The following is a 25,603-nucleotide window of genomic DNA, read 5'->3' as shown; positions in this document are numbered from 1 at the left end:
ATAATTATTTCCCAAACCAAGCGGGTGAAGTTAAAAGCTTCATAGAACAACCAACTTTCACATCTTTAACATATTTTATTTTCTCTATTTTTGTAAAACTTTTACAACTTTTGTGATAATCCAAAAAGAAAGTTGATCTATTCAATCGTTTCGTATAAATAAGCACATTTTACAGCTCGGATGTAGAGCATTTATCACAAAATGAGAACTGGATTATCGTTTGTTCCCTGTAGCACTGTTACCAGTTTTCGATAGTTTTAAACTTTACTCTCACACACTATAATGTATTAGTCAACCAAACAAAAATATTGTCTATAGAATGCATAATTTATAGAATATAGACGATCATGAAGGCCATCATAAGACAGAAAAGACCCATAGCCTCAGCCAAGGCAAATCCTAAGATGGCGTAACCAAACAACTGCTGTTTCATTGATGGGTTTCTAGCAAAAGCAATACACAAGCTGCCGAATACTGTTCCAATACCAGCTCCTGAAATAAACAATACCAGTTTTTGTGAGAATTGTCATTTATATGTATGAAGTACGATACTTAGTTCAAATGATCAAAACCAACCAATTTGTATCAGATTTCTGGAAACAAAAATGCAATATACGCTCCAAACAATAGTCATTATATTACTGTATCAAAATGCAAAGTTTTAACTATTTAACATTGATAAGTTCTTTTCTCTCTACACTACAGTTCTCAGAGTTTCTCAGCTTCAGATAGCCATAAGGCATGTACAATATTTCTTTTACTTTCCTTCCTTTTTACCATTAAACTACCTGAACCAAATCTAAATGTTCTAAAGCTGGCTTTCCCCCTAAAATTGTGAATGTGGCCCAACATTTTCTTGATTTGTGAAACAAATTGTTTTTTCTTGAAATTGTGAAAAGTGCAATTTTCACACAAATTAAAATCAACCCAAATTTTTCTTTGACAAAAAAGATATTTCAACATGAAGTGTTTAAACAACTTTGATTTCATCAAATTGTACAGAATTTGGAATATTTAATGGTATTTATAAAAACTGCCAAAATTAATATACTTTAGTTGCAATGCTGTTTTGTAAAAGTAATAAGGTTACAAACCTGATCCAGCTACTCCAACAGTGGCAGCTCCAGCTCCAATGTATCTGGCAGCCTGATCAATATCACGTTTGGCTACACTGGTCTGGAAATTTCTAAGCTGCAAAAAAATAAAATGCTTTCATAGAAAATCAGTTAAAAAATTAAAATGTACACCAAGAAAATTGCTTATTCACGATGGGTGGCAAAATCAGTTAGTATTGCCCAGTTTTCCCACAGTCTGTACAGGTAAGTAGAAATTTTCAAGAATTTACTTTGTACATAAATATCATATGGACATAAAAACGGACTATTAAGGCCGTTTTAAAAAGGTTTCATAAAGACATAGGCAAAATTAAAACCGTTCTATACAGTGATTTTTTTTACAACTTCATCAGTGTGGGTCCAAGGACTCGCTGGGCTATAAATCTATGAGTCCCAAAATTTAGTCGACAAATCCAAGTTACAAGGCTTAATATTGCTTTAGTGATATGAAAGGTATATTAACAATGGAATGAAGAAAAAAATGAATTTGATTTCTACATTAATTATAATGCTTCTGATCCTGAAATTATTCAAAACTATCTAATAAATTTTATAAGTTTATTTCCATTAATTTAGTTTGAGATTAATCAAAACTTCATTTTCCTTAATATTCTTATGCTTATCTATAGTATAGCACATTATTATTTCTTATCTGTAGAAGAATTGCAGACCTAGAATATGATTGACATAACTTGAACACAATTTGGTATTTATTACCAAATTCCTGTCAGACAGGACTCCCTACTCAGAAAAAGTATGCATCCAAAAGATGCACATTATTTGAAACTTTGCATCCACAGCAAATTCAATGAGTCCTGGACTCAGGATGCAGAGGTAAAAAAATCACTGTCTATAGAATTTCTTTCAACTTGGCATGTTGTTAGAATATGATAACAAAACATAGAATTAATATACATTTGTATTTGATTGTCTGAAACAATATAGTATGACCAGCTAGTTTTTCTCTGTCAAGTCTGATCCATACTTTATCCATATATCTTATGGTTATATACATTTGACAATTCACTTTCAAACATTTTAATGCTGATCAATGCAGGTCAAACTCTTATTATAAAGATTCAAACAACAAAAAGATATTTACCTGGCTCATAAGAGCATTTGTGGTAACTGGTGAGAGACTAAGGTTTGAGTTCTGAAAATACAAAGAAATTTCAGTAAATGTAAAAAATTTTATAACAAATATCTGCAACATTTTTGATAACCAGCTTTTAATAATTTAGTGTTTTCAGAAGACTAGTTCATCAAATTACAATTCAATTCACTCCAATTTAGCAACATCAAATTCCCAATGTGTCAACACCTAATATTCTTAAATAGTTAATAAGGATGATAATTGCAGTGTTCGAAATTAGCAGTAGTCAAATAGCTCCATACCTCTGGCTACCAACTTTTCACAGTAACAAGTCCGAATAGGCTAATGCATTTTCAGAGGCAATATAAACAACTGTTTTAAACAAATGAATCGTGCCAGTGAAATGTCTTTTAGGCTAGTGAATATTCCAATTTGGTAGTCAGACCAGCCTAGTCGATTCAAATCCTAATTTCTTACACTGTAATTGAGCAAAACATGATCCATTTAAATACATGTCCAAATTGGATATTCAAAAGACTTACAAACCTTCATTACTGAAGAGCTATAATCAGGTCTAGGATTTCATGATATTTACGGACAGTCTGTATATTTATGGACCATCTATAATTTTACAGATTTTTCTATCTGTAAATTTATAGACATTAAATGCGAAAATAGTATAAGTTGTATTTAAATTAAAAACCGCAGGCTAATAAGAATAAATTTACTGATTATATGATTAAATGTAACAGTATGATAAGATTCAGAACAATTTGTTGACTTTCAATTTTCACTTTTAACAAAAATTTCAAAGTCATCATACAAAGATGAAACTTATCTCATTAGCTTTGTTAATAGAAACAATCAATATAACAACTTGTTTTAAGCTGCGGATTTTAGTATAAAACTAAAAATAGCAAATTCAACATTGAGGATCTGTAAATTTATGGACTGAAAAATCTTTAAATTTATAGACTATCCATAAATTTACTGACACTAGTGACAGTCCATAAATATCATGAAATCCTAGACCTGATAATATTCAGCAACCTAAATAACTACTTTCCACAATTTATCAATTTAAAATGCTTCAAAAGAATCAAATCCATAAAATAGTTTTTAGATATGTTTATCAGGATCTTTCACATCACCACTTATGTACCCATTTACTCACTACTAAAATAACTCTAGAAATGATCGACAATAGTGAATACTTACATCTTTTGATACAACTGTGCTACTGATTGGTCTGATGGCTTTGCTCCCACTCGAAACCTACAATTAAACATTAATATTACTTAGACGTAACACTTTTCTTTCATTCAAAGAGTTAATGAATAAAATACAGTCTTTCTTCAATCAGTGAATTGGATAAATAATTAATTGCAATTATTTTTGACAAAATTAAGTAAAGTGTCTGCGGGTGGGGTATATGTCATTTAGAAGACCACTTCTATCACAGAACAAATACCAATTTATTCAATTACTCTGTCAAGTAAAACTCCATTTATGAATAACATCTGTCTACAAGAACAAGTATTGTTATAACTTGGTGAAGCAACATTGGCAGTTGTATGGGTACTTTACAATATGACCCCTATGATGCAGTAATTATTCAACAGTCAATACCCTTGAATTATGAACTATATATAGCTCTGCACTGCTGTTGTTGGTCCAGCGGATGCATCCACCAGAATGTCAGAATGAGATGTAAACTTTATCTTTGAACCAAAGCAAATTAACATGGCGATGATACAATGATCAAGTTTGTTGCCAAGTGGGTGGGGTAAAATGTCACATCAAAGGACATAATGACAACACCCAAAACAGAACATTTCATTTCTTCCAGTAACACACACATACATTTCAGGGCCCATTACATTACTTTTAAGCTCAGAAAATGAATTTAATTCACAAGATTCACTCGACAAGAAAATGAAATGGTCTACACAAGAGACAAGGGTCATTAACAGTTAAATGGTTTCAACTTTCATATTAACCCAAAAATATTTTTCAACCATATTCCCATACAAACGAAAAGGGATAGGTTTGTTTAAATAACACTGAACTAACATTGCTAGGCAGTAAAAATGAGAAGTTTTGCAAAATTTCAAGGTCAAAAGTTGTCTAAATCTTGCTTATAACCACTTTACTTTCCATAAAGCCATTTTAACAATGTAATTATTTCAAAATTACCATTCACTTGCAATAAGTGTAACTGTCAAAGCATGAGCATACCGTTTTAAATTCCAATAGATAGAAAATTTCGATCCTCTTGTCAAAAAATGGCTGTCCGCAACCTATTTGACCTCAAAAGAATTTTTCAATTTCCAAAGAACTAAACGAATGTCATAATTCAAAAGCATGCAAAACAAGTACGAAAACACTTACCAGGCATCTGGTTGCTGGGGCAACAATTCTTGAACAGTACATTTTTATGTGTGATTTACGATACGACCAAAGCCTGAAAATAAAATATAAGATTTACCGGTAACTACTACATAATAATTCATAATATCAAGCGAAAGTACGAATAAATTACTGATTGCAGTCGCTTTAATTATTGCATTTACCCGTTATAGAAATAATTTTACAAAGTATAGACCGCGATGTTCTACTAACACCAAGATAAATCCAGATATGACAGTGAAAACTTTGTGCTTACCAAACGCTAACCTTTGCAACCAACAAGGAGAAAGCTCACTGCGCATGCGTCAATAAAATATCCGGTCTAACTCACTATCCTCAATACGGTACTCAGGGTTGAGACTTTTAACAGGCTGTGATAATAAATTTAAGTGCATTTTTGTAAAACACGCACGGTGTGAGTTCAAATTCACAGAAATATAATCAGAAAGAACGGTAGGCCTGAGTAATTTATTAAAAAGCAATTTCAAAAGCCATAAAGAAATCTGGAAAAGGGGGTAGATCTAATCCCTCAAACAACAATATGAAAATTGCAAACTCGGCTTGATTTTAAAGTCTGTTTAAATAACTTCTTTCACGCCTCATGTATATATTCAGAACAATTTCTGTGTACTTATTAATAAACAGACCCATAATACAACAGAAAACATATGCAAGAACAATAATTTTAAGTCCATGTGAAATGATATCCGTGCGCAGATGCACGTGCATGTAGAAGTACTACAGTAATTGGCCTTCCCTGACGTCCGGCGGTGGCTTGATAAGTTTTCAGTACATGAAATCTCAAGTTGAATAAATGTTCTTGATGGATTTATATAATGGACTTGTCTTTTGGTGTTACCATTGACCGGGGTCAACTGCAGAGAAAATCAACCCCGTCTAAAGTAAAACTTAAAGATAGTTCGCAGTTTTGCGTGGGCGATAACTTGCATAACCGTCCGATGTGATGTAGATTAGATTATAGACACTGCTGTTATTAAAGTCGTGAATTAATTAGAGACTGTGTGAAAAAAAACACAAATATGTGTCATGTGTTATAACACTTTTATAAAGACTGGTGCATATCAATCCAGGTAAGTACCCAAGCTATTTTCCACATAGGTAGGTTGTGTAATGTGAATCATGTAATGTGCTCGTCTGTCCGCCTGATTTATTGAATAAAAAAACTTTTAGATTTACTACTTCAAGTTTAGACAATGCATCTATTGAGTCAATGGACATGATATATCTAACAATTTTAAGTTATTAAGTATGATAATTAGAGTCGTGATTAGGCTTAGCTATTTGCATGGAAATAACAATATTCAGCATTTATGTACATGAAATTGTCACGTATTGATCTGCGATTTGTTGTACATATTTCTCAGTAGTAAACAAATTACCTTATTTTTTACGTTTTTAAGAAATCTGTGGAACGAAAACTTCTGATCTGCATTATAAATGATATTTTGTCTTGAATTTGAGTACTTGCGAATAGAAAGTTAATTAATTTACGAAAAAAGATTCATTCTGCTGGCTGGTGTTTATGCTAATGAGCCTCAAAACGAGGTTATATTTACATGCAAATGGCGGTGTTCCTTCTCAATAATTGTAAATTTCAGGGTTGTGGACGTGCCTTTTCATCTTTAGCTGATCTTATACACCACATCGAGGACTCACATATTGGTAAGAATCTTATGTGATATAAAACATGGGTATAGGGTGTTCAGAAATTGATTTAAAAGCCACTATCTGTCGATGTTTACACTTAATTGCGGGGAATTTGCGCACTTCCGGTTTTAGTGAGATCAGCTGTCAAAAAAGTAGGTCAATCCGAAACTGAAAGTAGATTTAGCATTTTGATTTTCTTTGATTTAAATGTTAATTTTCTGACTGTTAATGTACGTTAAAGAGATAAATGATTTATTTTACTAATATACATTAGGTGATCTACGTTCTTTTTCTAAATATATGTCATAATCAGCTGTTTTAATATCTAGGTTATGACTTGAACACATCTTTGTTGATTACATGTATTCCATTAATTATATTTAATTGTCTGTCAACAGATGCAGATCCTAAAATACTAGAAAAACAAGAAGGACAACAGCCACCATCTTTAGCACTCAGTTATATTCTTAAGTAAGCATTTAAGTTCACATATTGCAGAACATATAGATATATGTCTAGTTAGCAGTAATCATGAAATTTTGTGTTATCTCCAGGAAGTAATTTATCTGTACCTAGAAGGAAGTACAAAGTAAATCCCCTCATTTATTGATAATAGCTTTCTGTTGGAATGAGTTCAATTTTTAAATTATTGATAGTGATTAATTGTAGTTATAAAATAATGACCATGTTTAAGACAAAATAAGACAAGTTATCTTTATTATACATAGTAACTTACAATATTTTCTTTTTCTGCCTGGCTCAATGTAAAACTAAAAAGAATTTTTACAGACATTTTGCCAAAGGTGTACCAATAAGAAAAGACGCAGATCACAAGAAAAAGGCAAAATCAAGAGTTCCTTCTCCGCCATCTATCCGCAGCTCAACACCTACAAGTGAGTCTTTAAATAAATTATTAAAAAAACTAAATGTTTCAATCAAGTTCAACATCTGCAGATCATCATGGTACACCCTTTGGGAGCATTGATTATGGTTGTTTCTATTGTGAAGACTTAAGTTTAGGAAAAATTAATGTTGTTGTTATAGAGGTTATTGCTGGAGAGAGGGCTTCTCTGCAGAGGTTACACTGTAATTGTCAAAGCTTAGGAATGAATCTTAGTTAAATATTATAAATAGGACTAAAGAATCATTCAATTTATTATTATAAATACATGTAGCACTAGTTGGTACCTTTTACAGAACTGTTTTATTAAAAGTGAGGGGGCAGACAACTCACCAGTGGTGTAATGGTTAAGTTGTCTGGCTCCCAACCTAGTATTTGCTGGTTTGAGCTCTTTAGCTGTCATGACCATGTGTCCTTATATGGTACCAGAACTGCTTACCCCAGAAAATTATTTTGAGTGTGATTCATTTTAGCTTTTTCATCACAGTTGAGCTGTAATGAATATGTATAAAGTTAAACTAATATATCCTGCTTTGAGCAGACTGGAGAAATCTATCTCGAGGAATGTATAAATCAACACACCATTTTGCTATTTTTCACTGCATATTTCACAAATCAAAATGAATAACTCAATTTAAGTACAAATTTTGCATTTTGATCATGTTATACTGCAGAAAATACTGCAACATTTAATATGTAATTTTTTTAGCCCCTCTCATACACCTTCCAAATTAAAACTGAACAAATCTATAATACAAAGTTGATATGGTAATGGTTAATTTATTGTTTTTAATTAATGTCATAGATGTGAAGAGTTATCACTGACATTTCTGCATTATTTATTTGTGTATACAGGTAGTGATCTAGGTGATGATGATGATATTTGCAGCGAGGATGAAGATAGTGATGACTCGTACACAACACAGGAAGAATTTACCACCGAGCTGATACTTGGGTATGTATATTTTATTATATCAGCTGATATTAACACTGGTGAATGGTTTCATTAGTTGAGAATGTATAATGTTCTCATCATGTTTTCCTGCCTTGAATAATGTTGTGGTGAATTGAAGCAAAATTTTCCTGTTTTAAACTACTTAAGGGGAGTGGGGCATATAGATTTACCCTTGTTTGTCTTGCTGTAACACTGTTCATCCATGGACTAACAAAATAGTGGAATGGATCATCAATCTTTTAAAAACCCTGTTAGCATTCTAACTAAATAAGGAAAAAATGCCAGGAATTGATGATGGGGAAACATAAATTTGATTTACCAATTATGATACATGTATATGTATGTATGCATAATGCAGTCATGATCATATTGTAATACAATTGTTTTTATTGAATGAACAGCTCAACTACTTCACTTAGCATATTGATTGCCTATTAATTATTAATTATGAGGTAATATATTCTTGCCCTCAGGCAAAAGCATTATCCAATAGTCTGAGTAAAAATACTTTTGATGTTGTGTATTAAATTAGCATAGTAAATATCTTGCATAGGGTATAGTAAAATATTAATGCCTTCTAAAATAGTTTTAATCACAAGTGCCCTAATTTATCATGAGCTTCAAGTTATTAAAGGCCCATCAAGTCCCAGAAATGCTTATATTTTATTTCTTTTATTTTTATTACTCAAAAGCTTTTTATTTTTGGTGTCCTGTTATTTTGTTTCCAAAAAGAAGTTCATTGGCCAAAAGCAATCTTTAGCTTCTGTTGCCCTTTTGCAATGACTACAGTTATATATATTAAGTATTTTGTATAGAAGTCTCAAGTCTATGTACTACTTTGTTAACATGACAAATAATTTTACATTCAGCTCTACTTTCTTCATGTGATAAGCACAGACATATAACATGCTCTAAAACCATTTATTTATTTATTTATTTATTCATATTTATTTATTTATTTATTTAAATGTGTTTTTCTTTTCTTACAATGTATTTTGTAACAATTTATTTCAGAGGAATACTGTGCCTTTAAAACTGCTGTGTATATGAATCTTTTTAATTTTTTGAGCCTTTTTGTTGCATTTATTTGTATTAGAAAATGGAATATTGCAGCTAGCTATGTCAGACTATTGTATAAACTTTATATTTGTATAAATAATTCATGTTTTAAATGCACTGGTAATTCAAAATTTGGAAGCCTGAGCAATCAATTATTCAGCAATGTTTCTACTGCGTAAATATAAGTATTTATTAAGTTAATGGAAACATAAGGTAAAAGTATTCAGGATTAATGCTTAATTTAAGGATTTCTTCACTTGTAGGGGAATAGTGACAGGGGAAATTGTGTTGAAGAGGGGAAAAGTGGGGAAATTCATAAATGGAATTGATGGTCAAATTGTGAAACATGTATTATACCATTACTTTTTTGGCTAACTATTTCACTATTGTAATAAAATAGATATACAATTTTTTTTTTTAATTAAATAGACATTTTGGGCAGGGGAACGGGGCTCGAATTTCAGCCCCAAATTGGCCATAGAAAAGCACTGCCAGACCTCCCTAAAAGCCTTTTCGTTTCTTTATAAAACTACAAATAACACAATATTATTTATTTTACTTTTAAAAACTGCCAGTTTTACCCAAGTTGTGAATTATAAAAATATAAGGAAATATTAAAGAAAAATAAAATCTTTTAGGGGTCAAGGTCATTGCTTCTCTACCTTTTGATTTATGATTTGCCTTTGTCACAAAGAGCCAAGTTTGCCTTGCACTTTTGTCAAGTCTCTGAACTGCTACTGAATTTTAAACAAATTCAGCATGATTAGAGTTAAGATATATTTTTATTTTATATGAGATAGAGAGACGATAAGGAGAAGTTATTATGCAAAGACGATTATTGATTTTGTCATAGGATAATTAGCAGTCCGTCGCTAAGTTAACTGTACAGTCAGTGCTCTAGCTACTAGCTATGTATTGATTAATATAGGTAGAAATAAATAACTGTGAGAATTTAAGATGGTGTGATTATCTGGTAACGGCACGAAATGTTACGTATTAATTGTATCATAAATAGATGAGGAAGAAAGAAAAAACTGATAATAGAGCAGTAACTCTGACACTTAAATATTGATTTTTGTGGAGTTGACATGTTATATTTAGTTTCTGTGCATAGTGGTATTACTATTAAATAATGGAAGGGTCTAATTTCAACAAAAATTGCTCCCTGCCTTTATGTGAATCATATGGAACAAGAATTGTATCATTAAATAATTGAAACTATTATTTTTTTATTCCCTTTTCAAATACTTTGTTTTAAGTTGATGTTGTTATTAATTTTCCGAGGATGAGATGCAATTTTTTATTTGTTTGAAAGGGTGATGGTTTTATTTGAATGCTAAAGAAATTTTATGACTTCAAGTAAAAATGAGCCGCGTCATGACAAAACCAACATAGTGGGTTTGCGACCAGCATGGATCCAGACCAGCCTGAGCATCCGCGCAGTCTGATCAGGATCCATGCTGTTCGCTATCAGTTTCTTCACATGTAATAGAGTTGGTACGTGAACAGCATGGATCCTGATCAGACTGCGCGAATGCGCAGGCTGGTCTGGATCCATGCTGGTCGCAAACCCATTATGTTGGTTTTGTCATGACGCGGCTCAAATAATTTAAAGTGATTCAGGAGAAAGAGGAATCCTGTTTTTTATTTAATATTAATTTATTCATTTTTAAAACACACTATGATACAAGCTTTGAATTACATAAAATGATTAAAATAATGTAATTCAAATTCACTCATTAATTTTTTTGACCTCAGTGGAGTCTTTAAATATGGAACTTATTTATTATGTACCATAATAATTTTAAGGAATGACAAAATTTAAAAAATTGAGCTACCTACAATACAGCGTCCGTCACAAGTACATGTATGTATATATTGTCCTGGATACATACTGAATGTATACACTTACAAACATTATCACTGCTTACAATAAAGGAATTTAACAATGATAATTTGTTTGCAGTATGATGCAGAATTTGAAGGATGGAGACGTGGACAAACCATTTGCTTGTCCGGTACCTGGCTGTAAAAAACGATACAAGAATGTCAATGGAATGAAGTACCATGCTAGACATGGGCATAGAAAAGATTCCAGGTGAGATATTTATATCGTTATATTAATGTTTGTTGGGTTTTAAGGCACATTTAATAGCACTGTAAAGGTGATGTGGCAGCCTTTCAGTTTTAATGGTGTAGGAAGAACTTTGGAGCCTCTTCATGCCTATACTAAAGGCATGAGAGTGTACCTAAGTAGAACCACTAATCAGTCCCTTGCTTGATTTGAACCAACAGTAGAGAAGGTTAATTTTTACTTGAAAGTAAGCAACCATAACCATTTTGGCCATAGAGGCCCCATTTATGTCAAAATATATATAGGCTTTCAGACAAATTCCTTTTTCTGAGAAAAGTCTTAAATCTTTTTATTGGGAATTGTTGTAAATTAAGTTTTTATATCCATTAACAATTCCAGACATGTTTCATTTTCTTTCTTTTTTTATTTGGATAAAATTATGATTTATTATTCTAACAATGCTTAAAAGCTAGCATATTGAAATATGATCTACAAGATCTAGTGAAATCGGATACAGTGAGTATTTTCAAGAATGAACATACATATAATTTTTTTTCCTCTTTTTCTTGTAGCTTATTCTGCAGGGTGAAGAAGGCATTCAAGTGTAAGTGTGGCAAGAGTTACAGAACAGCCCAGAAACTTCGTGCACACATGATAGTGAAACACTCGACAACAGATTTGCTCAAGCAGACGACACCTGTCACTCTCTCCACTACAGTGACGCCCAGTTCTCAGCAGGTATGTTATATCAGTTTTCAATGATTTTAGCTTTCCTTTGTCACATGTTTAATATGTAAATATGTTACATAATATTGAATTTATTTGAGGCAGTTTACCCTCAAATGTGGTGGTTTGTGATTTCTAAAAGGCCCATTCAGCCTAGAAAATTGTTATTTTTCATGAATTCTTACTGTTTGGTGTCCTTTTAAGCCGGCAAAAGGTACTTTATTGCTCATATGGCTGAACAATCTTTTGCTTCTTTTGCATTACTGCAAATAAATTCAGTTATACTGATTTAATATTTTATATGGAAGTCAAAATACCATTTTGTTTACATTTTGCTAACTTTCTCATAAATAATTACATATTTTGGGCTATTTCAGGTGATACGTTTCTTACAAAATGTAAGTCCATTATAAAAATAGTAGGAATATTGTTTGCCTCTTTTTACAGGAAAAATAAACTTGTATACATTTCTGAGGCTTAATATGTATGATTTAATGTGCTGTCGGCAGACAGGTCTTGTTAAATCAAGCAGTCACAAAAGTGAAGAGACAATTTTAATCAATTTTATGAAATAAACAAAACTTGTTTATTGCAGCAATCTAAAGTATTCACTAATCATGTATGTGGAGCAATACGTCTCATGGTGGTGAACTTTTTTTATAAAGTATTATAAAAATTCTTCTATGCATATAGGAGATACTCTACAGACTAAATCTGGATATTTCATCATCTTTAGTGACCTTGACCTTGCATGTATTGACCTATATATGTAAAATGTTGTATTTTATTTCAGGTATCCTCTTCCCCTCTCATGACTAATGCCATTTTCTCCGTCCCACCTTCTGTTGCTCAGTCAGCTCTTGCCACTGGTACTTTAACACAGACCAGCCTCAATCTGGTACCTGTCACCGTGACAACAACAAAACAGGGGCAGATCACTCTAGCAAGCACTGGAGCAACACTGCAGCTGATTGGCTGTCCACAGACAGAGATGATGACATCAGTAGATATGAAATCAGAATGAGGCTGGAAGTTTGGTGACATTGTTGATGTACTTCTGTTACTTTGAAAGTAGTAACAAAATGTAAAGTTTGGTGCTATTTGGCACGGGTGAGATAATTTAAATGTATTATTTTTTTCCGGATTTCAATACAGGGTGTTTAGTTTATGTGCTACTTTGAAATTAGAAATATTCTATTTAGTAAACAATACACAAATTTATCTTTTTCTACAACAAAATTTTCCTATTTACTTCTGTAAGTAAAGTAAGTTGGATTTGTTGTATAGCTTAAAGCTAAAAAAAACTACAGCAAAAAACCAACCTAAACATTTAAATTTGACTTATTTTAAAGAATCTTGAACATAAAATTGGCCTAAATCAATAACCAGTCAAGCATTATTAGTTGATACATTTTAAGAAATATTTCATGCACAAATGTGAAGCTATAAATTAGGCTATATGGAAGAAAGAAGTTGGTTTTACAGTTACATGAAATTGACATTAAAATTTCCCTAACTCAGATAATTATTTGATAGATTTTGAGCCAGACATTATTTTTTTAACAGTTCTTTTTCCATGTGAAAATTATTTTTTTTGAAAAATGTATTACCAACTTAAACCAACATTTTTTATCCGTATTCCTAATGCGGTATTTTTACGAGCTTTTTTGCTTCATTATATATTATACTAGTGTAACCTGCATCTTGATCAGAATGCAGATTTTACAATACCTATCTTCACAGTTTTTTTTTTTTTTCAATTCAATTTTGTTTCCACTTTGCTTCACAGTTCATTCAGCAACGAAAAATTTATAAGATAATAAAAGCATTAATTAGTTAGTGTGCCTTTAGATATTGTCAGTTATGTTGTGAAGGGGTAAACATAATTCATATATATATAAATTTATAAACACACAAAAAAAAAGAATTCAAAACTTTTATCAGTACTTACGTTAATGTTATTGTTAAAGTTTTGCTTTTGTCTGGGGGATCTGAGGAGACATCTTATTTTACATTGGAAACAGTATAGATTTCAATAAAAAAAGTAACTCCTTAGGTCCACTCTAGGAACAATTCTGGATTTTTCTTTAATCAACAAATAGGAATTATTTTTAGGTACCCTTTGACCAAATGATGTTTTCTTGATTTTGACTCATTCATTTTTTTTATCCTGTCAGTAATAAACCCTTAACCTGCTAGAACCAGAAAATGAGATTAGCCTTTGCCACCAATCTAGAGCCAGGTCAACAAGAACACAGACTACTGTGTTCTGGTTGGTTACTCAGTTTTTGTATTATGATGGTGAAATCTATTAAATTTTAATGAACTTGTCCCAAGTATCTACTATTAAATTTTAAATGGACTGTTTCAATTTAAAACACAGGTGAATCAGTGACACAAATTCAGCAGATTGAAATTTAATGGAAAAACGGAAGTAAACAAAAGATAAAAATAAAAAATGCAATATCTTATTTAGGATGAAACAAATGGATGTTTGAAAAACACAGCTTAAATTCAAGAAAGTATCATTTGAAGTCTGCTCTTTACCCTTTTAGTGATGAATTTTGATGATTTTTTTTTTATTAAATTGTAAGTACTTTTTAAGCTTTCACTTTAATTATTCAAGCCACCTGTAAAGTGCACAGCACAGCACTTCACAATGAGAGTATGTTATTACTACATGATTAAATTTTCTGTGTGGAGAAAGGAATTTGAAAAATATATGATTAAAATGTAAAACATATCAATGTACTAAGTGAATCAGTCAGCAATAAAATTTGACTAACCAAACTAAAAAATTACTTAAATATATAAATTATATATTAGGGAGATTTGATGTACATCAATAAGGTACAACTTGTTTTTACAATCTCAGTGTTAAGATTCGAGCCTGTTTTTTCTAATAAAAAAAGTAATTATAAATTTATGAAGAAAATTGCAGTGATTTTATAATTGAAATCAAGATCTCTGACCAGTCAATTCATTTAGTTAAATTGTCAGTTCTTTCTTTTTTTTAAATTTGATTTAGTGTCTTGACACACTGTTGAGATTTTTTTTTAAGGCAGGGGCGGTTTAAGTACTGCTTCCCTCCTTAGAGAATTATATTATAAAATAGGAAATTTAGTGTTTGAAATTGTTACATAAATCAAGTGAAGCATTTAAAATGGAAAAAAATGTGCAAAATTTAACAAGTATATACTCAAAATTACATTGCAAATCTTTTTTGTGTGCGATTCTTAGAAAAACACTTCCTTTTTTGGTCATTTTGCACAATGTAAATTAATACTCTGGAAAATGTGGAACAAGGGAATGATCAGAAACTTCGTACACAAGTTACAGGGCATGGTAGACAAATCTCTGAAAAATATTTCCAGTCCTGTCATGTCAAAAGCCTCATTCAAGGTCTTTAATGATAATACTATCTATAATAATGTGATGGAAAATCTTATTATATAACGATCTATAATAATGTAATGGAAAATCTTATAATATAACGATTATAAATGTATAAATTGCGATAATAGAAATGTGACAGAAATTTTAATAATAATTATCAATGCATACAGTTATTAATATGTATATATATTTATTCTTTAGTTTAGATGTTATGATTAGGTTTTGCATATATATATATATTATATAGATATGGAAAAAAAAAACTTTGTAATAATAGTGTGCATAAACTTAACAGGTTATTATTTTGTGTAATTGTTTAATTTATTGTCTTTCTTTATGTTATATTTTGTGCCAAAATTATATAAAAATGGATCAAAAAACAATTGTTTGTGATACAGTTATATATGGTCTGAGTGTGTTCCTTTATTGTCCAGTGTTTTACTTGAGGTAATTCATTGTGTTTAATCAATTTGTCGACACCATGTGTCGAAATATAATAATGAGCTGCGCCATGACAAAACCAACATAATGCGTTTGCGACCAGCATAGATCTAGACCAGCACGCGCAGTCTGATCAGGATCCATGCTGTTCTCTTGCAAACCCTATAACAAGTAGAGAAGCTGATAACAAACAGCATGGATCCTGATCAGACTGCGAGGATGCGCAGGCTGGTCTGGAATAATGCTGGTTGCAAACACATTATTTTGGTTTTGTCAGGGCACGGTGAAATATAAATATGTGCAATATATTATATATAATAATATGTAAAAGAAACAATCTGTATGATGCCTTTGTTGAAATAATTGAATTAAAAATATGTGAATATGTAATAAGTGAATATTTCTTGAAAATGTATGTGAAACGAAAATTTATGGTCAATGCCAAGATGTGTATTGCTAGAAAATAAACAGGGTGGGAAAACAGTTGTATGGATTGAAAATTAAATGAACAAATCTTGTTTAATGTACAAAAAGCAAAGGTATTGTATATAGTATCGTATGTAGAATAAGAATTATGTGACAAGTTGATGATTTTTAGACAATTTTCAATACTACAATTTGTTTTCTTCACTTGAAAACAAAAAAAGGCTTATACCATTCAGGCATTAGGGTGCGTATCTTCTAATTATTGACTTGTATATTTATCATGATAAACAATAATAATGTTATAGTAGCTTAAAAGTGCATTTGTGATTTTTATTGCGCTCTTTAATATTTTGATTAATTGTAATCATTATTATTATTATGATAAGTAGTTTTCTAGCATGCTTTATTCAAATGTTATAGCCATGATTTTTTTTATCATTCTTAAAAATGTTTAACCATGCATCCATATATATAATCAATCCTAGAGGGAGTGAAATATGGTGTATTTATAAATATGAAAAATAATAAATCTGCTGTTTTTATGAACTTGCCCTTTTTTTCATTATAGTTGTAAATGATACCTGCTTTTTGTATAACTAATGGCTGGACCATTTTTTGAACTTGCAATATTTTTTTTCTCTCCCTCCCCCTCTCATATTTCGTACATATTCTATATATTTTTAATCTGTATTAATTTTCAGAAGAAATGATCTGTAATAATTCTGTCTTTCATGATTGTTTTCACCTCATTCTTTCGTATTTATTATATCCACTAGATTTTTATATATATTAGACCCCTTCCTGAGACTGTATATAATGGACTAGCCCGGATCTTGAGTTGGAACTGTCCATTATCACTTGTAGGGAATTGAATTTTGAAATATTATATTAGTCTTAAGTGTCACAAATTCAGCAATCCAATAGTACAGAGTCATATCAGATTGCGTAGATATGGAGGCTGGTTTGACCTTATACTGGTTGCTAAGGCGACAATCACTCAAAGGTCAAATGGTCAAGGACAAGTAAAAAATGAAATCTTACAAGGTATATTTTATCATAAAGATTCCAATATTCTTTAAGAGATCTGTATGGCAATAAAACTTGAGAACTTGTGTTAAAGAACGACAGTAAATGGAAAATATTCACATAATGTGAAACCTTACTAATGGTAGGGACAAAGCATATACAATACATTTATTACTAGTGAATTTGTTAGTTTTTACTGAAATTACTGAAATTTTCTCTTCTGCATGCTATACTTTTTGTTTCAAATATGTTAGAAATATACATATCTTAGATTTATGGTACTGAATAATAATTTTGTAATAGTTTTAGAAAGAGAAGATATTAAGCTGTTTAAGTTTGCAACATTTTTTTTTCAGCTTTGAAAAAGGTTTAATAGGCTTGTTCTTACTACAAAACAAACAAACATTTTGTAAATTACAGAAATAATAAGAAAATTGGTATTAATTCTTTGTTATATAATTATCATATATAGATTTCCTAATTTGAAAATGACTAATGAATGTCGATTATTTTACATTTACAAACGAAATAAATATTTATGTTTTTTCGCTTCTGTAAAAAAGCTAAGATTCAATTTCATATTTTGTGCAAATCTTTTTTTCATGGCATATCGAATTTTGACTTTGCAGCATTGCAGTGTCTGAGCTAATATTTTGAATATTAAATTCTTTTAGAAGTGAAAATATTGTAAATTTTGAAGAATTCACTAATTTTTAATATGAGTAACTTTCATTCTACACTTTACTCTAAAGGTCCCTGATAACTTTCCTTGTTATATATTTTCAGCATCAGAATCATGTATATATACATGTTCTTCATTGTCTTTATATTGTTGTAATTTTTTTCCTATTTGTTCTGTTGTAGTTTATTTCTTGTAGAAAATCAGTAAACTTACATTTAACACATCTCTTTCTCTCATAATGTGCAATTGAATATCATTTTTATAATTTTTTGAAAAGTTGAATGATTTACCATATCAGTTCTTTTTCAATTATAATATGTTAACTGAGTGTTTTTAGTTTTTTTTCTTGGTTTATTATTATCAAAATTCACCTTATTGCAAGAACGGGTTAATCACTTATATAATTTAATAGGTATTAACCCATTATTGCACTAAGATGACGATATATAAGTTTCATATATAGTAGTAATGCACCAGTCAGGTAATGTGTGTAATTCCAGACTCCACCCTCCCTAGCTAACAAAGGGCAGTCCAGAAAACAAGCCAAGTTTTTACTTTCTGTCAGTCCCAACTCTGCTTGGTTAATGTCTTGTTTTTGTGCCAAATTAGCCAATGATATCTCTAATTTTGTGGGGACATTTAGCTTAGATATTATCTGTTGTACTTGCAGATTGGGGCCTTTTCCTTTGGGTTTGATTATTTTAAAGTCAATGCATGATTTAATTAGGGTGTAGGGAAGATTGGAGGGTGGGTGGCAAATATTACAATTGGAGGGTGGAGGGCAGCTGTTACAATTGAAGGGTGGGGTGCACTCATTTCAATTGGAGGGTGGAGGGCAGATAATGCAATTGGAGGGTTGAGAGCAGATAATGCAATTGGAGGGTTGAGAGCAGTCCTTTCATTTGAAGGGTGGAGGGCAAACGTTACAATTGAAAGGTGGAGGGCAGATGTTACAATGGAAGGGTGGAGGGCAGTCATTTCAATTGGAGGGTGGAGGGCAGATGTTACAATTTGAGGGTGGAGGGCAGATATTACAATTGACTGGTGCATAATTTGATAAACTGATTGTTGATAATATGCTATGATAATATTCTACGCTACCTTCATTTATATAGAAGGAAAAAATTGTTTTTAGTAATAAAATTGTTGATTTTTTCATACTAACATGGTTATTGCAGAATTTGTTAAAATGTTTTCAAATTTAATACTTACCATGCTAAATACCCTAAAGGACTTGTCCATCTTTCAGTCTGGACAAGACCATTATTTTTATTTTTAGGAAAAATCTCAAAGGCTTAATAGTAAATAGTGCAGAAAATTATCAGACCACATGATTATTCTTTTATATTTTCGTCATTTCAATGCAAAACTTCAAATAAATCTTCTGTTCCACATACTATTTCCCATTGGTATATAACTTTAATTCCATAAAACTGGCAGAAATCATTTATTGTTAAATGTGGAAAATAATTTTTTTAGTTTATTTTTTTTTTCTCATTTTTCTATTGTTTTCCTTTTAGAAACATTATATTTTTCTCACTCCATTATACTATACTATAAGTTGAAAGTAGAATGGTATATAAATATTTGATAGAAATAATGTACAAGTATTGGTTTCTGTCGTAGAACCATTGTTATTGTTATATAGTTAATAAAATACAAAAACCCAATTATAGACTTTCACTATTTCTGATCCCTCTGATAACAAAATGGCTGTAACTTTGGCCTTGTCCGTCCATCCTGCTGCTGTTCCACTGAAAAATTAGGGGTCCTGTACATGTGCTTTTAAGTCATGCCAAATGATTGCTTCCTGGGTTTGTAACCAGTGTGGTTCGTGGAAGTTAAGATTGGTGGAAGTTGAAAGAATCTTTCGTACTTTATTTTAAACTGAATGTTTTATTTTCCATTTTATTGAAAAAATTGTAATTTCACAGTATCCTTTGGCTATACACAAATTATAGTCTTGTGGTTCTATGCCCACCATGTATTTAAGGGGTGAGGGTTAGAACCCTGACGTGGCTATTCTTTGAACTGTAATATAAAAATGCAACTTGTAACTTCCTTGGCATTGACCTCTGTATATACAATGTTGTTTATTTCTAAGACTGTTGAGCGCGAATAGTTGGGGTATAAAACTTCTTTTACAGTAATCTTTTTTTTTATGAAATATTAAAAATGTTCATTTCCACTGTGAGAACAATGAATAGCAAGCAAATTTATATCCCTCGCCTAGTAGTGGTTATTACTAACACAACTGGAGACATAAGGCTGTATTTATGTAAATTTATCAAGGCATGCAAATTTCTTTTCCGTATTGATGATTCCCATAAAGTCTTGTTGAAATTAATCCAAAAGTTGAAAAGAAATTGCAAAATTGCTCTATATGCATACTGAAAAACTAATCAAGGGCCATAACTCTGAGTTAAATGGTCTGACCGGAACAAGGCAACAACATGCATATCTTCTCTTAGTATTGAAGGTTTCCATAAAGTTTTGTTGAATTCTAGCTAGTAGTTGCAGCGATGTAGCGCGAAAAACGATTATTGCTCTATATGAATACTGAATAACTAATCAAGGGCCATAACTCAGAGTTAAAGGGTCTGATTGGAACAAGCCGACGATATGCGCATCTCCTCTTGATATTGATGATTCCCATAAAGTTTCCTTAAATTCCAGCCAGTAGTTGCAGAGTACTAGAGCGGAAACAAAATTCGGATGGACAATGCCAAAACAATATCCCCCCTCCCGATTCCATCGGCGGGGGATAGTGAAAGCTGCTGCTACAGTGTTCTAATGGTATAAATGTATAATTAAATGTGTGAATTAAATGAACAAGCATATACAAGTTTAATCAGAAAGGGACTCTACCCAGGTATTTTTGATATGACTGGACCTTACCAATTTGCTGAGAAGTAATGACAGACCCCATGTATATGTTCAAAACTAATCAAGAAAGAAGCAAAATGAAAGTACAATGTAGATAGGAATTATGGTGGCCAATAAGTATCTGAATTCTTTTTCGTTACAACTCGAGGTGAAGCTTATCAGCTGGGTAAAACAGATTTCAACATTCAAACAGTCAAATATATAAAACAGGAAAACAAGATTATCTTTAGAATACAATTTATTGATTACAGAGTAGAAAAATCATTTGATAATTATAAATAGAAACATAAATTTTTTTGCATAATCTATCATATATGAAATGGTAAAGCTAGAAACTGGTACATGTATATAATTATAATATAATTAACAGTCATTCATTAATGGACAAACACAGCATGGAACTAATGCCAAAAAAACATTCTGTAATAATTATATAATCAAATCATTTCATAATAATCATAAATAAATCATTTGTTCAATTATTTCACAACCAATTGATTAAACTTGTGATAGTTATATGTCAAGGACTCTTGCTTTTTGGCAGGGAGTAGGGGAGTGGAGGGGGGGGGGGAATGGGGGTGGCACGTGTTATATCACACTGACAAAGTGAAGGTCATAGTTTGACTTTCCTACTTTACATGAGGGAAAACTCCAGAGACCCTCCATGCATTATTCCAGACACAAGTAAGCATCTGAGGGCTGCTAAATGGGTGGAGGGAAGTCCCTCCCTGCAGCACAGGTAGGCACCTGAGGGGCACAGGCAGGTATAAAATACCAGACTTGAGGACTTTTATTCTTTTCACCATTACTTTAGATTTCAATGTGTAACTGCTCCACTGTTTAAACAGATGATTTCATGTTGTTCTGGTAGTTTAGTACAAACATATTTATTTAAGATCAATTGTGAAACAAATTCTTGCAACTTGATCACTTTCAAGCCTGCTTCCTGGAACCAACCAGTACTGGTGTCATATGAAGAAACATGGTTGTGATTTACTGTTAATTAAAATGGTTTCAGTATCAAAAATTCAAACTGAGAGATAAGTAAGACCTGACTCTGTCATGACAGCACAGGTACTAGTATATCATTCACATTATCACCTACACCATAAAACTTTGTTCAACTAAGCTCTCCATATTTGATCAATAGATATTTAACAGCTAACACCTAACACCACTTATCAATCATGTAAAGTCCAACACAGTAAACCCTTTCCATGTCATAAAAAATTTCCATGTAAGCATCCGCTAGGCACATGTCAGCCATTCCATTACCATTTGCTATATCCCGGATTAGACAAGGAGTATATTATATAGTAGTCTTATTCAGTACTTATAGTATATTAACAATAAAGATACAGATATCAAGGTCTATCCCAGTAGGTTGCACAATTACAGTGTAAGTTTTTGGATTCTTCTGTTACTTATAGGAAAAATATTTCCGTTTATAAAATAATATTCAAATTTTGGTGATTGAACACAAAACGTACAGTTGTAAAGGTCTTAAAAATAAAAAAATTTTGAGAATGGATTTTTTTATAAATATAATTAATTGTACAAACATAATTTGCCTTGTATTTAAAAAGGAAAATACAAGCTTAAAATGAAAGTTTTGAAATTAATTAATACATCTCTCTTAATTAAAAATATTCTGCCATTGTTTGATGTGATAAAGTATAATAAAAGTGATCTCCTAAAGAAAAACCCTGGCTCAAAAACATACTACACAATGCCCCAAAAAAACATGAATAAATCAGAATTTTACATAATTAAATACTGAAATAATAGGAATGCTTTGATTTTCAATGGAAATTGCTCACTCAACATAAAAATATCAACAAGAATGAATAAATGACATATTTTTGAATACAAGATATGAATATGAAATAAAAATAACATATAATCTAATGAATAAATATACTTTAACATTCTGTCCTTGGTCATACATCAGTGAAAGTCAAGCATCAGTAATGCAGTGTAACCTCTGCAGAACAAGCACCTCTCTACAACATTTCCTAATAAAGGTAGACTTAACACTTAAATTTAACCTCTATAGAGCAACCCCTCTCTACGACAACCAAATAGTTGTCATCCCAAAGGGAGTTGGTCTGTAAAGGTTGCACTGAATTATTTTTTTTAACAGCATTTGACTAATGCAAAAGAAAAATGTGACAAAGTAAATTTCCATAGTATATTTTACACTCAGGGTAAAATAGTTGTTTCTACCTTCAGCCCAAAAACCCATACACACCTAAATTGGTATAATGAACTCACCCTGGTTTCAATTTGGAAATGTCCATTGTTAAGCAGACGCAAGTAATTTCACATTCAAACATTAACCCATACACCCCTAAATTTGTATAATGAACTCACCCTGGATTATATTTGGACTTGTCCATTGTTATTTTATGGGATTTCATTATTAAAACTCAAACAATGAGCAAGGTAGCCAACAGTATATATACCCTGGCCAGACTGTACACAGACATGCAGACTGGTACCAACAATAAACTGTAGGCATTAGCAACATAATCATCTCTCACACTGGTATAATATAAAATCTATTATGCTAAAATGATTATTTGTGATGAATCCTCAGCACCACTTCTATACTATCCTTAATGAATATGATAATGATTTGTAATAAATAATCAGTAATGAATGTTCAAAACAGAGTCCATGTCTTTTTAATAAAATACTGAATTTCTAGAGTCTCCAAATGGAATTTGATGAAACATATAAAAAAAGAGTCGTTTTTAATTTCAATGTCAAAAGTGGTGACCGTTTTATATACAGTTAATTCACTGTAATTCATATTTTGTTTTTTAAATATCTTTATCCCCCCAAAAAAGTTTAAAATATTGATTTGAAAATCAGTTTTATTATTATTATATATAGTTATTTTTGTTTCTGACATCACATAAGTGGTGTAAATACTCTATGTATGTCCTGCATCTCAATGCATAAGTTACAAAAAAATATATTAAAAAAAAACCATAAAAACATCAGCATAAGCAGAACATCTTAATGATTATCACATAATTATCTCCCGTCATGCAACACCTCATAATTTGCTGACTAAAACATCTTTTACTGGTTCCTGGCTACTGTGAGCTTCTTCTGGTTCCCCTACCATCAGGTTCTTACAGCCGAAGATATTCTGTGGGTCAACATATTCCTTGATAGCTCGCATGGCTCCCAGACCAACTTCACCGACAGTCTTCTTTAGCCACCTCTTACGGAGTTTACCAACTAAAAATTATATAAAAGATAACCATATTTTAGATATACAGAATCAAATGTAAAATGTATTCATTGATTTAATATAAAAACAACAATCTATTATTCTCCTGACTAAAGATAGAAACCAACAATGGAGTCAGTAAAGTAAACCATTATGAACTTTTGCAAAAGTTTTAAAACTGCATGCTTAGCCACTCTGACCTGTTGCTTTAGTAAAGGCTTTCTAATTTTAGCTCAGGTAACCATTTTGTTCAAAAGAACAACTTAATTTTCCAATCTATTTTTCAAACTATTTTTATCAAAATCATCAATGATCATTCCTGTATTATTTCAACTGTGGTCCTTGTTAAAATGGTGTCTTTGTTGTGTAAATAAAATGCCGATAACAAACAATTGACAAAGGCCAATCACAATATGCTCATGTTAGCTAAAATAATGACTTGAAAGTAGGTCAAAGAGAAACAAGGACTATACCTCCATGATGATGTGAAATACTTCCACCATTAGCAAGGATTTCATCTCTAGCACATGCCTACAAATAAAACAATATTAGTAAAGCAAACTTTATCATCAACAATGGCTAACTTTATTTGTTGGTTCATATTTTTTTAACAGCTCATACCAGCTCAGGTTATATTGTTTTAAACTCTATACTTTAAACTCTTCCTATAACTAACTAGTACTGGTTTTATTTGAGGAAACATGGCTGTGACCCATTTTGGATTTGAACCCACAATTTTTGGGTTGAGATTTATCTTAACCTGCTGGATAGAATGTAATCAATTACCTTTCCCACCAGTATTTAAGAGCCAGCCAGCCAGCACATCTAATGCAGTCTGACCATGCTACTCAAATATTATATATTGTCATTGATATTCAAATCCCTTAAATTTTGAACTGCTTCAAAATTCAAAGCTGGGTAAATCCATTACATAAATTCAGTCAGTTAAGTTATGATGCTCAAGTTATTTACCTCATTTCCTTCATAAATCTGCCTGCACATCCATGCAGTCCAACCAAGCTACTCAATTATTGTATATTCACATCCCTTTAAATTTTGAATGGACTGCTCCAATCTTAAAAGCTGGGTAAATCCATTACATAAATTAGACTAGTTAAGATAACCAGATTACTTACCTCAATATCTTCATACATCTGTACTGGATTCTGTATACCTCTGTAGTTAAACCCAAAATAGAAATATACGCAAGCACCTGCATCGTAACACTGGGTTACCCTGGAAACAAACAAAATGGCAAATTTAAATAAAATGTAATAATGATATCATAAAACAGAAAATAAACAATATCTAACTGTTACACTCTTAAATTAACTCTTTAATGGACATGCCCTTCTTCAAGTTTATAGGTATTCAAAGAGATTTTCTGCCTCAAACAGTTAAGATTTTGGTTAGTTTGCAAGAATGTACAGACTGGCAATAAGCAAGCCTTTATTATTGCTAGAATTCAGAGTTAACTAAAATATAACATAATTCAAAAATGA

General features: G+C 31.3%; 3 protein-coding genes across 6 annotated transcripts in view; 1 reads left to right on the top strand and 2 right to left on the bottom strand.

Moving 5' to 3' along the window:
* Positions 1–55: 55 nt before the first annotated feature.
* On the bottom strand, positions 56–4,957 carry LOC132714964 (uncharacterized). 3 transcript variants are annotated; one of them, XM_060697906.1, is made up of 6 exons: positions 4,874–4,957; positions 4,600–4,672; positions 3,427–3,483; positions 2,218–2,268; positions 1,095–1,191; positions 56–492 (listed from the first exon to the last, which is right to left on the bottom strand). In XM_060697906.1, exons 2-6 carry the CDS (start codon positions 4,639–4,641, stop codon positions 329–331), a joined length of 411 nt encoding a protein of 136 aa, XP_060553889.1. In that variant the 5' UTR covers positions 4,642–4,672; positions 4,874–4,957; the 3' UTR covers positions 56–328. The 3 variants fall into 3 exon arrangements, with proteins under 3 accessions (XP_060553889.1, XP_060553888.1, XP_060553890.1); XM_060697905.1 differs by having other exon boundaries at positions 4,831–4,934; XM_060697907.1 differs by lacking the exon at positions 4,874–4,957 and adding an exon at positions 4,782–4,828.
* A 1,185-nt stretch (positions 4,958–6,142) lies between these two features.
* On the top strand, positions 6,143–19,641 carry LOC132714963 (juxtaposed with another zinc finger protein 1-like). Of its 2 annotated transcripts, XM_060697903.1 has the most exons (8): positions 6,143–6,300; positions 6,684–6,756; positions 7,075–7,178; positions 8,042–8,141; positions 11,167–11,298; positions 11,847–12,012; positions 12,378–12,398; positions 12,794–19,641. In XM_060697903.1, the coding sequence occupies exons 1-8, from the start codon at positions 6,195–6,197 to the stop codon at positions 13,022–13,024; spliced, it is 933 nt and encodes a 310-aa protein (XP_060553886.1). In that variant the 5' UTR covers positions 6,143–6,194; the 3' UTR covers positions 13,025–19,641. The 2 variants fall into 2 exon arrangements, with proteins under 2 accessions (XP_060553886.1, XP_060553887.1); XM_060697904.1 differs by lacking the exon at positions 12,378–12,398.
* A 2,852-nt stretch (positions 19,642–22,493) lies between these two features.
* Positions 22,494–25,603, bottom strand: part of LOC132714962 (alkyldihydroxyacetonephosphate synthase, peroxisomal-like) — a 30,299-nt gene continuing 27,189 nt past the window's right edge. Inside the window, exons 17-19 of the mRNA XM_060697902.1 lie at positions 25,238–25,337; positions 24,575–24,632; positions 22,494–24,109 (exon numbers count right to left, since the gene is read on the bottom strand). Of these exons, the coding sequence (XP_060553885.1) occupies positions 23,922–24,109; positions 24,575–24,632; positions 25,238–25,337 (346 nt within the window). The 3' untranslated portion in view covers positions 22,494–23,921. The remainder of the gene's footprint in view (positions 24,110–24,574; positions 24,633–25,237; positions 25,338–25,603) is intronic.

This window comes from Ruditapes philippinarum, unplaced genomic scaffold (assembly GCF_026571515.1).
Source record: "Ruditapes philippinarum isolate M1 unplaced genomic scaffold, ASM2657151v2 ctg371_1_1_1_1, whole genome shotgun sequence".
NCBI lineage: Eukaryota > Metazoa > Mollusca > Bivalvia > Venerida > Veneridae > Ruditapes > Ruditapes philippinarum.
Note: the sequence above shows the minus strand (reverse complement) of the source record. Positions and strands in the feature narration are given on the sequence as shown.